This window comes from Penicillium samsonianum (assembly GCF_028829775.1).
Source record: "Penicillium samsonianum strain IBT 33392 chromosome Unknown utg000004l_segment0_segment0, whole genome shotgun sequence".
Taxonomy (NCBI): domain Eukaryota; kingdom Fungi; phylum Ascomycota; class Eurotiomycetes; order Eurotiales; family Aspergillaceae; genus Penicillium; species Penicillium samsonianum.
In genome coordinates, this window is record NW_026643262.1 from 201,192 (window position 1) to 213,828 (window position 12,637).

Consider the following 12,637-nt stretch of genomic DNA (forward strand, 5'->3'; position numbering starts at 1 on the left):
CAACGGCCCTTTCCCTTCTAGGTTATATCCGGTGTGCAACTTTCCTCCTTGCGTGAAATCCGGGAGCCAATATCATCCATGTGGAACGGAAATCTCAATGTATTCACGGATGTATTACCTCTTTACGCTGGTAGTTTCGCATTGAGGCGACATTGACTCAATACTCCTGAGTCGTTTTTGACTTGCAAACATTGTGATCAAGACCCAACCAACATGTTTTCTCTTCATGAGCTGTTAGGGGCTTTACCACATGTCCTTTCTGGGAAGTTTCTCCTGGGTGTGATATTTTTATATCTTCTATATGGACTCTCCGTCTGCATTTACCGCGTAACGCTTCACCCGCTCGCTCGTTTCCCTGGCCCCAAGCTCGCAGCCGCAACCTTTTGGTACGAATTCTATTATGATCTGTTTCCACGGAAACTACAGTACCTATGGAAGATTGAGGAGCTACACAAAAGATATGGACCAATCGTTCGCATTAACCCAATTCATCTTCACATCAATGATCCCGACTACCTGGACGAGATATATGCCGGAGGCAAGCGAAAGCGCAACCGGGACCCGTGGTACTATCGCTCGGAGCCAAATGGACCTCTTGGCTGGTCCGTATTCCAGGCCGTCGAGCACGATGTCCACCGAATTCGTCGGGCGGCGTTGAGCCCTTTTTTCAGTAAGCGCTCCATCCAACAACTCGAGCCCATGGTGGTAGAAAAAATCGAAGCTCTTTCCAATCGTTTCGGAGCCGCTGCGCGCACCGGTGAAATCGTTCCTCTCACATACGCCTGCGGTGCCTTGACAATGGATGTTATCTCGGCATATGCATTCGGCGCGGAGACCGGCAACATGGAACGCCAGGACTATGGCGCCGAGCATCTCGACGCCTACAGTCAATTAGGTCAGTATGGGCCTTTCGGACGCCAGTTTCCTTGGATTGCCAAAATGTGTCTCACGGTTGTTCCGCCGAGCCTGATGCAGCGAATCAGCCCCGCCGCCGCCCTCATTCCAAAGAACAGGCTGTTTTTCCGTGGTATGATTAAGGATGCTATAACCCAACAGGAGAAGGAAAAGAAGGACGATCCCGAGATCATGACACAAGAGAAGAAGGCGAAAACTATCTTTCAAGATATTGTTCAGAGCAAACTGCCCCCCAGTGAAAAAGCTCCAGCTCGCTTAGCAGCCGAGGCGAATTTGTTGCTCATCGCAGGCACTGAGACTACCGCCAGAACGCTTGCCGTTGTGCTCTTCCACATCTTAGACAATCCCACAGAGTTACAGCGGTTGCGAGAGGAGTTGGCTCCGCTTATGCCTTCCCCTGGCGCGCGACTTCCCCTAGCTGCGCTAGAAGCTCTGCCCTTTTTTGTAAGTCTTCGTGTTTGGAAGTTAGAACCTGTATATGACGATACCTTTTAAAAGCTAACCAGGCAAAATTCTCATTCATTAGTCTGCCATGATCACCGAAGGTATTCGGTTGGCTCATGTGGTTTCAAGCCGGATGCCTCGATATGCTCCAGAGGAGAACCTACAGTACGGCGAATGGTTTATACCTGCAGGCGTAAGTTTATGTCGCATCATTCCCATGATTCCAGATAAGCAGATACATACTAATCCATTTATTCTAATGCATAGACTTGTGTGATGCAGTCACATTATCTCCACCATACAAACTCCAAAATCTTCCCCGATCCATACTCATTCAAGCCTCAGCGCTGGCTTGATGACCCCGAACTACGGCCACGATACTTTTTAGGCTTTGGTAGAGGCTCCAGAATTTGCCTAGGCATTAAGTAAGTGTACCACTTCCTCCAGGTTTAGATTGAACTAACATATCAAACAGTCTTGTATATGCCGAGCTTTACCTCTCCGTTGCACTTATTTTAACACGATTTGATATGGTCCTGCATGATACAGTCAGGGAACGGGACGTTGATGTGAAGCGAGACTGTATCATTGGGCTCCCGAGTCCGGAGAGTCGAGGCATTCGTGTGAAAATCACGCGTGATAGAGCAGTTTGAGTGATTTCTATGAAAGGATAATTTTACATTTATTTTCAGTGGGAGAAGCTACCTAGAATATCCTATATCACGTACAAGGTAAATGTCTACTAGTAGTAATTTCGCACGGGTATTTCGAATTGCAAATGGAAAAATTTCAAGTAAGTATATGTACATCATTCCAAGGTTGGTGTATGTCCAATTGCCAAATACAGAAACATCCGGCGACCCAAAGTGGTTATTGCCGGAAAGGTTTTACTCCGTTGACTGGGCAGTATACTCGTATGAGATAGTGATTATAGTAAAGCATTTGTTGAAATGGGTGCTTGTTCAGATAGTTAGTCATGTTTTAGGCGAGTAGCTCAGGATTGGTAACTAACTAGCTAACTAACTAACTAAATTGATGTTCTGAGAGTTTGTTTCTTCTTCCAATCAACAACCCCTTTCCTTCTCCTTCTGCCCCTTTTGTCCTAGCAGACTTAGCAGTATCCAAAGAGAGCTCATTGCGCACAGCCGTTGTGCTCTGACATCGTCGTCATGACTTATACTCCCACTAATATCCCACTCGGTCCTCTGGACCACATCGCTCCGTGGAATATCCCTCAAAGCGTCATCTACCTCAGCTTGAAACATGGGGTAACCACACAAGACGCATTCTCAACACTCCTGGAAGGCCTTCGGCGAACCTTCTTGCAGATACCTTGGCTCAATGGCCGCGTCCACTGGCAATCTGAGAATACACCAGGATGGCGCCCCGGCCAGCTTGAGATTCGGTATAGCGCCTTGACCCAGAACCCGCCGCAACTCCGCTATAATGAGATGAAGACAAATCTGACGTTCCCGGATCTTAAAGACCTTGCATTCCCGCTGGATACATTCAATGATGAAGAATTGCTCTGGACGAATCCATTTGAACCCAACTTTGAAACCGGGCTTGAGGTCTTCACAGCTCAAGCAAACTTCTTACCAGGAGGCTGTGCTCTAGTCTTATCCGTGGCTCCACCGGCTTCGGATGGCACTGCTATGCTTAGCGTGACACGTCTGTGGGCAGATCATTGCAGCTCTCTCATGCATGATGGGCACCAGCCGAATGACGGTCCAGACTCCAGCAGCTCTGCTTTGGGTCCTCTAGCTTATGCTAGCTCTGAAAGGACGGTGCTAGATAGCACAGGCAAGCAACTCAAAGGTGCGACATCTTCCGGTCAGATGAACCCGGAAATATATCACCTGGTGGGTCTGGATCCAGAACAGGGGTCTTCTGACGAAGGCTCCCATGTCCCTGCCAATGCAATTTCTGAGTTATCGAAGGAAATGAAGCCTAGCCTATTTTACCTACCACATGCGGCATACACAACTCTTCGAAAAGACTGCGTTGCTGAACTTGGAGTCACGGAGGTATCAGGAAACGATCTTGTCTGCGCCTTGATCTGGAGATCCGTCAGTCGGGCATATATGGCAGTTCACAGCGCACAATCTAGCAATATGGAACCATTTGAGCCACAATCAGAGCTTTGCATACCCTTCGACGCTCGGGTTGATCTCATGGGGTCGTTGCCGTCCAATTACCTCGGAAATCTCAATTTTGAACACAAACTCGCCTGTTCTCTAGATCACCTTGTGGCGAAAGAAACAAGCATCCCGCAACTAGCGAAGATGATAAGAACGCACGCATCTGAGTTTGCGTGCGGTGCAAATTTGCTGGAAGCCTATAGCCTCCTTGGCTCGGTCTCTGACTACAGACAAGTACCACAGATGCGGGCACCGCGTATGAAATCAGCTTCGGTGGGCGTTCTGTCTCCAATGATGCTGCCTTTCAACGAGGCTTGCTTTGGGGCTCAAGTGTTTGGTAATGGGGGTCGCCCGGAAGCATTCCGTCCCATGATGGGGGCTTGTAATAGTGGTTTCCGGACTACCTTTGTTGTACCGAGGAAATCTCATGGAGGCATTGAATTTGTCTTGACATTATCTGAGAAGGAAAGGAACTTCCTTGCCGGGGATTCTGAGTTTACTAGCTATGCTCTACACCTAGCCTGAGAGCCAGATAGTATTGAAGTACATATATTTCGTGCATACATTTTCTTCATTTAGAATCATCATGTGGCTAAAGACTTCTATGAGTTGGTGTACTAGCAAATATGTAAAACGAGAGATGAAAAACACACATTGGTATTGAAATACTCTAAATAGCCGAGTGAAATTCAAAGTTCATACAAGTCTCGAATATCCCGACCCTCCTTAGCCGTTGCCTGGATGGAGGAAACAATATTCTTTACGTCCGATCTCTTGTACGGCACATCATGACCTCCGTCATGTTCATGAACGCGCATAATTGAGGCCGAACATAGTTTTTGAGCAATTCGTGACTGCTCCCCAATGTATGGCGAGTCCTTCCGACCAGTAACATGCACAGTGGGTATTCTTATACGCTCATGAAGCAAATCAGGATGTACCAGTCGTGGAATTCCCGCGACCTCACCGGCCCCAAGGAAGTCGATTGTAGTATTGGGTAAGATCATCCCAACTCCCATAGACTGCATCAACAAAACTACCCGTAAGTACTCGGCAAGTGTCCGCTCACTTGAATCATCTAGCAGGGGCATGAATTCGCCACCTGGGAACTTGGACCTGAACACTGTATGGTCATCATCCAGCCATCGCTGGAGAAGCTGTTCGCAGTAGCTCTCATCTGGCGAAGCTATAAATATGGGCGAGAAGAAGACGGCAAAGGAAAATGGTGCTGGTGTGTGTTTGCACTGACGGTCCAGCATGTAGGAAATAGCGAGAGCAGCACCCAGGCTGAACCCAAAGACGCCATCAAAGGGACCATGTTCTTGAATAAAGACTTCTAGCCGGTCGAGTGCCTCACGAACCTCGAGTGGGGTGAAGCCTGTCGCGTATGAATGGAAGGGTCCTGAGACCCAATTTGGAACGCCTATTAGAATCTCTGTGTCAGTCCTATCCAAGTAAAAAAGCAAAAATATGGAAAACGAAATCTATACCTGGCCCCCTTCCGCAGGGTATTTCTCCATCAAGAAATGTGAATTGGTAGCTTGCGCCGAGATCTCTCACGAACGGAGCTAGCTGCTGCTGGAGCATCGAAGTCGACGAGCCAAGACCGTGGAGAGCAAGTATCTTCATCATGGAAAGACTTTGAGTTGTGCACAATGGTGATTCGCGTTGGCATACGATATTGGAGATCTTGCTATCTTCCATGTGTCTCTGAATACCTTGCATGTCAACAATTTCCCCATCTGGTGCATTCGGCTCTTTCCAAATTCAGAATTATCCGATTTGCGCTGTTAGGAGAATTGCCCAGGTGGATTTCTCCTTTTTGATTTGAGACATTGGAGATACCCCCTTTGGTACAAGGGGGCAAATGGCACTTTCATTTAGGCCGCTGATGTTTTTTTATTGATTTCTCTGTAGTGCTCTCTCTCCATCGCAGTCTACCGCCTCATACAAACCACGTACAGGCAATGTCTTCGACGCTCATCAAAATATTAGCAGTTTCAATCGGCATCTATTTTGTCTGGAGAGTCCTCAACTCCGGTAGTCACCTACCCAAGGGTCTTCCTATTGTTGGCGCCAAAGAGGGTGACTGGTTTCCCTATTGGCAGGCATTGTGGCGCAACTCATTCGATGTCAAAACAGCCACCCTGAAAGCCTACAGGGATCATAAAGGCCAGGCAGCCATTCTCCCAGTCGCCGGCCCTGGAGGACAGACTTTCGTGTTGCTTCCGGCATCCGAAACCAAGTCGGTGACAGAACAGCCTGAAACGGTCCTGAACCTACGAGAGGTCATTGTTGAAGGGCTTCTCTATCGTTATACTGTATCCGACAACTTTCTCATCTCTCATCCAGTACACAAGAAACTCATCACAACGACATTGACGAATCAAATTGCCAATATCCTGCCAGATCTCGCCGAGGAGACAAGGTGGAGCTTTGAGCATTACTGGGGCACCAATACGGACTCATTTCGGGATGTGACAATATGGGAGAGTATGGGCCGAATTGTGGGTAGCGCAACAAATCGCGCCTTTGTTGGACTCCCATACTGTCGCGACCCAGCGCTGCTCGACGCCGGTTTTGGCTTTGCACAAGCAGTGCCGTTGAGTGCGCGGCTCTTGAGCTTCGTATGGAAGCCATTACGCTTTCTGGCTTCGCCGTTACTCACACTCCCTTGTCGTCTGTACGAGTATCGATTTGCTCGGATACTCTTCCCCGAAATTGATCGTCGAATGCGAGAAATGGTTGATTCATCATCACCTCCTTCGTCTTCTAGGCTAGATCCCAAGATTCCAGAAAAGAATGACTTCTTACAGTGGAGCATAAAGCAAGCAATAGATAGCGGTGACCCTCGGATGTGGAAACCCAGGACATTGGCAGGTCGCATACTTCTCCTGAACTTGGTCTCTATCCACACATCCTCCCTGACTATCACAAACGTCATCTTGGATCTGGTGTCATCCAAGCCTGAAGTTATTGAAGAGCTCCGCGCCGAAATCAAAACGATCTTGACCGAGACCGGCGGCGCATGGACAAAAGCTGCTTTTGTCAAGATGGAGAAACTCGACTCTGTATTTCGCGAAAGCGCCCGTCTCAACACGTTGGTTGCCATCGGTCTTCGTCGCAAGGTCGTAGCCAAGGAAGGATTTACCAGCTCAGCCGGTGTTCACATCCCATGTGGCAATTTCTGTGCTGTTCACAACGTAGGCGTTGTCCACGACGCAAGCGTGTTTCCAGATCCGGATACCTTCCAACCGTTTCGGTTTGTTGGAATGCGTCGTGATATCGAGACCGATAATTCCATAGATGATCATTTGCAGCGTGCACGCCTTACATTTGCCGCCACTGGCACTGATTATCTTGCGTTCGGAAATGGCCGTCAGGCTTGTCCTGGTCGTTTCTTTGCTGCCAGTGAGCTGAAGATGATGTTAGCCTATGCCCTCATGTATTACGATCTCGAGATGATGGAAAAGAGACCTTCTGAGAGATGGCTTGGTATATTGCGGATTCCGGCGCCAGACGCCAAGATTAGGATTCGAAGACGAAAGGAGAGTATCTGATGTGAGAAGGTAGATGGAAAATAAGGCTCTATAACACATTGCTATTTGTATTAAGTTGCTTTCTTCAAGCAGCAGAAAACCGAACGACCTTTGTATGTCAAGGAAAGCTTCAGCTATATCTCCTCTAGGTCTTCCTTGTACCCCTGTTTGTTAGAACAAAGGGGAACTGGACAAATTGTCATTAGTATGCCAATTATCTTAAGTCTTAAGGAACTGTATACTTTAAATCAAATGCATCATTTGTATTGCTAGCTAGGAGCCACACATATACCAGTCCAAGATAGTACCAGATAGATTAAAGTGGAGATAATCGAACATAGCAATGCCGTGGCACTCGAAGAATACGCTGATGTGCCTCCAATCCCGAAAATTCCTCCGGAAGTGCTTCGAATTTGAAGTTCAAAACGAGTATAGTGAGCATAATGCGGAATTCTTGAAGAGCAAGACTTCGACCTAATGGATAATCAACCCAATGTACTGTCTAGGAATGGAGCGGTATAAATTCAACATACCGTAACAGACGCGAGGACCAGCCGAGAATGCCAAGCGAGGGAACATGCGTGGATTAAAGCTCCCGTCTTCTTCAAGCCACCTCTCAGGAATGAACTCGTCCATGCAGTTCGGATCCCAATGAGATTGAAAGTTATCCTTGGATTGTCGCGATGTGTTACTTCGCAGCTCTTCAGGAGTATATAATGGCTTTTCTCCTCCGACGTACGGGTTGCATACTACCTGCGCGCCTTTGGGAATGAAATGGCCTAGAACTGTTGTATCGGTGGTAGCAACACGGACCAGCCGAGAAGAGACATTTCCCATTCGTAGCGTTTCCTCAATCCACGCATCCATATAAGATGTTGACTTGGTGAGGATACTCTCTACGGATGGTTGGATGCCTTCGGACTTCTGAGGGTGAATGCTTAACAGCGAATCGCGTAGTCTCGTTTGTTTTTCAGGGAAATGTGTTAGAAATGTGATGGCCCATGAAAGTACCACTGCTTTTGTCTCGTGGCCCTGTCGCGCGAACATATGAGCAATCAGTCACATTATAACCTTAGAAGTCTTCCCGGAGCACTTACACCAATCAATAACATCAAAAGCTCATCACGGACTTCCTCCTCATTTGGAACATTTTCAGCCTGGGACCTACGAGCGAGAAGCTCCCGTCGTGTTCCTAGGACCACAGCAGAGGTTTCTTCCTGTTCACTCAGCTGTGCATCAGATAGTTCTGACAGCCGCGACCGCGTGTTACTCATAATCTCGTCAACGATCTTGTTCTTCACAGCCACCTTTTCCCTGTAAGCTGTTCCCTGTCTCAAAATCCAATGATGCAGCGGTTGAGAGAAGGAAGCGAAGGTTTTTTCCACCGTCTGAATGAGGAGTGCAATGTATTGATACATTTCAGGTTTTGCGCCCACAGTCATAACAGCTGGGGAGTCCTTTGATGTTGGTTGTGTTATGTCCTTTGCTCCGGATACAACTTGCTCGCGCTCACCACGAACAGCATTCAAATCGGTTCCAAAAACCACCTTCCAAATGACGTCAAACGCGGCCAGGTCGATATCGTCGAAGAAGTAGAATGGTCGACCATCAGCGATGGAAGCCTTTGTCTTGAGCAATTCAACCAGATCGAGACCCACTTGGTGCATTTTGGGTGCAGCAACACGGCGCAGGAAAGCCGCTCCCATCACTCCTTCCCAGAGCCGTCTCTGTGCCTTCCATTCTGGAGTAGTCGCTTTCACCAAACTGCAGTGTGGGACTATTGGGCGAAAGGCGTGACGGGTTCTCGGTGCTCGGTCGAACTCCTTCGTTCGGGTGCTGAGAATGTCCTTAACTTCTCGGACGTCATCAATGAAGATAATAGGCTTCGCAAAGGGTCGCATGAAAAGTTGGATCACGGGTGACTTTAATGCCCTGCATTGCTGGAACAGAAACTTTGCGGGATCTTGGGTTCTCTTGACTGCTTCAATCAATTCCGGGAGGTCTCCCCATAATCGCTTGGATGCTGCTTGGTTGTATGGAATTTGAGGATATGGCTGAGGATAGGCTGATCTGTAGATGCGAACGAGCAGGACTGAGAGTCCGAACAGAACAATGTATAAGCCTATCATGTTGTGAAGACACAATGATGTATGATACTTCTAAGAAGAAGTCGTCGAATAGTTTCTAACTTGGAAGAAAATAACCTGCAGGATGAGTTGACCCTAACAAGTAACATCCGAATATGCTTGCTTCTTGAAAAGGACATATCCGCCCCCATGAATAATGTTTTGCTCCAGTAATTTTCTGTCTTTATCTTCCACTTTTAAAGCCCTTTACTCCAAACCTGGGTCCATGCGAGGTGTTCGGGGCTCTTTGAGGTTATGAATTTCAACGTCTCTCGTGTCCTTCCCGATTGGGAACATCCGATGAAATAATCAACTCACCTACGTTCTGCACCTAGTTTCCCCCTTTATTCGGCATCATTTCATTTCGTTCAAGGTTCTACAGGCTGATGTATATCACCATGTCGGCCTACGATCTGAAAGGCAAAACTACCATCGTTACCGGCGCGGGCTCCGGTATTGGCCATGCCCTTGCAGAGATGTTGCTTCAAGCCGGGTCAAATGTCGTTTTTGCCGACCTGAACCTGCGACCGGAGGCTGAGTTGACAGTTAAAACCCATTCGGTGTCTACAGGAGAAAGCGGCCCGGTCGCTCTTTTTCACAAGACAGATGTGACGGACTGGGCTCAATTAAGTAACTTATGGAAAACAACGTTGCGGACGTTTGGGCAAATTGATGTCGTCGCCAACATAGCGGGCGTATATGAACCACCATCAAGCAATTTCTGGAAGCCACCGGGCATCTCCCCCGAATCAAAGGATATAATCGATGCAAATCATGGACAATATGCCACAATTTCAATCAATTATATTGCTCCTGTCCGACTAGCCCAGATGGCCATTGACTACTGGTGTCGAAACCCCCATATCAAAGGAAACTTTCTTGCTGTGTCAAGCATGGCTGCCTACTTGCATTCTATGGAAAGTCCGCTCTACATGTCAAGCAAAGCAGGCCTCGTAAGCTTCATTAAAAGCCTTGGCGAGCTATATGACGCTCTTGGAATTCGCGTATCGGCGGTTTGCCCGGGGGTCGTCCTCGTAAGTCTAAAAGCTGCCTTTCCCTTGTTGCTGTTGGAGTAAAAACCACTGACTGGAGTACCTGAGATAGACTCCCCTGCTCGAGGCCAAGTTCGGTGAGAAGTTGGAACAAGACGACACGTCTCTTACTCCTCATGAATGCGCCGGAGTAATTCTCCGTGTTCTCATAGAACCACAATGGGGCCGAGGTAGTATTGTCGAAACGAGTAAGAATTTCAGTAGGGAAGTGTGGGAAGTCACAGTCCGTGACGTTCAACTTGAGGCATTGTATCCATCTTCGGGGTCAATCAGTCGCTTGGGAAAGCGGGTTACTGAAGGTAAACAGAAACTTATAGCTCGGCTTCAGGAGATGGGCACCCAGCCATGAGATATGTAATTTAGCACATTGAGATTCTTTTGGGCAATAATTTCCTCTATATGCACAAATAATCCCAAGAGGAGTAGATGGTTCTTCATCATAACCAGACCGTTACTATATAGTGAGAGTCACCTCAGTCAGATCTAGGAGGCCGAGGCTAAAAATAAACCTGGAACGTCTTAAATCCAAGATATGCTATTCAGTATCATCAATTGGCTAGGTGGGATTAAGCTTGTATAGCTATACGTTATATTCCCTCAAATGTTGGTAGAGTAGCTCCTTAAGAAGCATGAGACACACAGTACCCACCAGGGATATAAGATACCTACCTCCCTGGTATCGAAAGGTGCTTTAGCCGAGTTTCCGGGACAAGTTACGAATACCAAGTCGGCCATTGCCCCGTTCTGTTTCATCATTCGTCAACTCCCTCTTCCCCCTGTGGATTTTGTGGATCGGTAGATCTGCCCGAGGAGAAGTCTTCGCACCAAAACACAGGGGCCCTGGACCATTGGATAGGCTTGAAAATCCTAGCTCGAAGCCGGGGTCCCATGTATATACATTTTACCCTTGTCAGAACTAGAGGGAAAACAAGGCTACAAACCCCAACAGATCAAAATCTTAACTAGGTTGTATGTGAGACAGCCCCTCTTTAAGTAGTACTTCTGTCATACGAGAGAATATATTGCGCGCACTAAATTATCGGACTTCCTCCGTCGCTACCTAACATGCGGAGAAGCCTCCGCGGTTATGACTTCACCTTAGTGACAACAATTGCTTTTTCAAGTCATTTCCACTACAATTGGGTTTTTTTTATCTCATGAAACATGAGTTCCTCCGTTGACCTTGCCTCTCTGCTGATATCCGCAGCGGTCCCAGCATTCAAGTGTCCTGCTGGTACAAAGATGCACATTCTGAACTTGGGCACCCTCCAAGCAGATGAATCATGGTTTGTATTTGCCAATGGGAGGTGAAGTCGTGAGCTTCTCACTAATTTTGCGCAGGATCTTCCGAGGTGGCAATACAAGCTCCTTGAGCAACCTTAATCCAGTGAGCAAACGTCGAGATTTAGTCCTCCTTTCGGCTCTCATTGAGTACCCGGGAGTTGGCCTCATTCTTTATGAGACGGGCTGTGCTGAGGATCTAGACGTGGTTTGTCAGATCCTATTGCAATGCCCATTATGTATAACTAAACAAAATACAGAAATGGCCAGCGCCAATCACGGATGTCTTTCCGCGAGTTGAATACTCGGACAACCATAAGCTTCCGAACGCTATCAAGGCCACTGGGAACGACATCAAGGACGTGAAAGCGGTCATCATTGGTCACCTGCACCTTGATCATGCTGGAGGACTTGAGCATTTTGCGAACACAGATGTCCCAATCTACGTCCACGAAGAAGAGTTCAAGCACGCTTGCTGGGCGGTAGCAACCGGGGCAGACTTGGGAGTCTACTTAGGACACTATATGCTACTGGAAGAGCTGAAGTGGAATACCTTCACCGAGTCACAAGTTGACCTTTTCCAAGGCATAACCCTTCACCATTCACCTGGCCACACACCTGGACTATGCATTATGCAAGTCAATCTTGCCAACGACGGACCATTTATTTGGACCACAGACCAGTTTCACGTTGCAGAAAACTATGAGCTAGGTCACCCTCACGGGGGATTAGCTAGGGATCACAATGCGTGGTATCGCAGCCTCAACATGATCCGCAGACTTCAAAGACTGTACAATGCAACGTTGATTTTCGGTCATGACAAGGAGGTTGCCTTCAGGCTCATGGATGCAAAGCCGTACTATGAGTGAAGGTCCGCACTTCAAGCTAGCTGTCGGCCTGCCATTTGATCAAATGAAGACGTGGTTCCTTTCCGAGCCGATCTTGTTGAATGCCAGCTTGTAGCTTTAGTTTGACCCGGACTGTTAGAGAAGCGGAAAAAGAGGCGGAAATTAACATGATGCGTTAGAACAGGTATTTGATTGAGCTTCCCAGATCCTCAATGACAAGAAGTTGATTAAACATTGAAGGGAACTTTGGAAGTGAGTCTTCCCGAATAGGAAGGTGGGACCAATGCACAG

General features: G+C 47.7%; 7 protein-coding genes across 7 annotated transcripts; 5 read left to right on the forward strand and 2 right to left on the reverse strand.

The window, feature by feature from the left end:
- Positions 1-213: 213 nt before the first annotated feature.
- On the forward strand, positions 214-2,012 carry N7471_006970 (cytochrome P450; the record flags this gene model as incomplete). The annotated part of the gene is made up of 4 exons (XM_057279689.1): positions 214-1,359; positions 1,442-1,552; positions 1,627-1,784; positions 1,835-2,012. The coding sequence occupies 4 exons, from the start codon at positions 214-216 to the stop codon at positions 2,010-2,012; spliced, it is 1,593 nt and encodes a 530-aa protein (XP_057133949.1).
- Positions 2,013-2,528: 516 nt separating this feature from the next.
- Positions 2,529-4,025, forward strand: N7471_006971 (transferase family protein; the record flags this gene model as incomplete). The annotated part of the gene is made up of 1 exon (XM_057279690.1): positions 2,529-4,025. The coding sequence occupies one exon, from the start codon at positions 2,529-2,531 to the stop codon at positions 4,023-4,025; it is 1,497 nt and encodes a 498-aa protein (XP_057133950.1).
- A 100-nt stretch (positions 4,026-4,125) lies between these two features.
- N7471_006972 (uncharacterized protein) lies at positions 4,126-5,168 on the reverse strand. The gene is made up of 2 exons (XM_057279691.1): positions 4,991-5,168; positions 4,126-4,923 (listed from the first exon to the last, which is right to left on the reverse strand). The coding sequence occupies exons 1-2, from the start codon at positions 5,130-5,132 to the stop codon at positions 4,190-4,192; spliced, it is 876 nt and encodes a 291-aa protein (XP_057133951.1). The 5' UTR covers positions 5,133-5,168; the 3' UTR covers positions 4,126-4,189.
- Positions 5,169-5,467: 299 nt separating this feature from the next.
- Positions 5,468-7,060, forward strand: N7471_006973 (cytochrome P450; the record flags this gene model as incomplete). Its single annotated transcript, XM_057279692.1, has 1 exon — positions 5,468-7,060. The coding sequence occupies one exon, from the start codon at positions 5,468-5,470 to the stop codon at positions 7,058-7,060; it is 1,593 nt and encodes a 530-aa protein (XP_057133952.1).
- Positions 7,061-7,281: 221 nt separating this feature from the next.
- N7471_006974 (cytochrome P450 oxidoreductase) lies at positions 7,282-9,207 on the reverse strand. The gene is made up of 3 exons (XM_057279693.1): positions 8,137-9,207; positions 7,573-8,071; positions 7,282-7,513 (listed from the first exon to the last, which is right to left on the reverse strand). The coding sequence occupies exons 1-3, from the start codon at positions 9,166-9,168 to the stop codon at positions 7,356-7,358; spliced, it is 1,689 nt and encodes a 562-aa protein (XP_057133953.1). The 5' UTR covers positions 9,169-9,207; the 3' UTR covers positions 7,282-7,355.
- A 291-nt stretch (positions 9,208-9,498) lies between these two features.
- N7471_006975 (uncharacterized protein) lies at positions 9,499-10,692 on the forward strand. Its single transcript, XM_057279694.1, has 2 exons — positions 9,499-10,199; positions 10,270-10,692. The coding sequence occupies exons 1-2, from the start codon at positions 9,552-9,554 to the stop codon at positions 10,564-10,566; spliced, it is 945 nt and encodes a 314-aa protein (XP_057133954.1). The 5' UTR covers positions 9,499-9,551; the 3' UTR covers positions 10,567-10,692.
- Positions 10,693-11,381: 689 nt separating this feature from the next.
- Positions 11,382-12,367, forward strand: N7471_006976 (N-acyl homoserine lactonase family protein; the record flags this gene model as incomplete). Its single annotated transcript, XM_057279695.1, has 3 exons — positions 11,382-11,503; positions 11,559-11,706; positions 11,759-12,367. 3 exons carry the CDS (start codon positions 11,382-11,384, stop codon positions 12,365-12,367), a joined length of 879 nt encoding a protein of 292 aa, XP_057133955.1.
- Positions 12,368-12,637: the final 270 nt, after the last annotated feature.

What these genes read in the sequence shown, in the direction of transcription:
- N7471_006974 (XM_057279693.1), bottom strand. Translation starts at nt 9,168, where the DNA reads ATGATAGGCTTATACATTGTTCTGTTCGGACTCTCAGTCCTGCTCGTT. An exon ending in TTTTGATGTTATTGATTGGT is followed by an intron (nt 8,072 to 8,136) that starts GTAAGTGCTCCG and finishes TTCGCGCGACAG; the next exon opens with GGCCACGAGACAAAAGCAGT. An exon ending in TGGTCCTCGCGTCTGTTACG is followed by an intron (nt 7,514 to 7,572) that starts GTATGTTGAATT and finishes ATTATCCATTAG; the next exon opens with GTCGAAGTCTTGCTCTTCAA.
- N7471_006975 (XM_057279694.1), top strand. Translation starts at nt 9,552, where the DNA reads ATGTATATCACCATGTCGGCCTACGATCTGAAAGGCAAAACTACCATC. An exon ending in TTTGCCCGGGGGTCGTCCTC is followed by an intron (nt 10,200 to 10,269) that starts GTAAGTCTAAAA and finishes TACCTGAGATAG; the next exon opens with ACTCCCCTGCTCGAGGCCAA.
- N7471_006972 (XM_057279691.1), bottom strand. Translation starts at nt 5,132, where the DNA reads ATGATGAAGATACTTGCTCTCCACGGTCTTGGCTCGTCGACTTCGATG. An exon ending in ACCCTGCGGAAGGGGGCCAG is followed by an intron (nt 4,924 to 4,990) that starts GTATAGATTTCG and finishes AGATTCTAATAG; the next exon opens with GCGTTCCAAATTGGGTCTCA.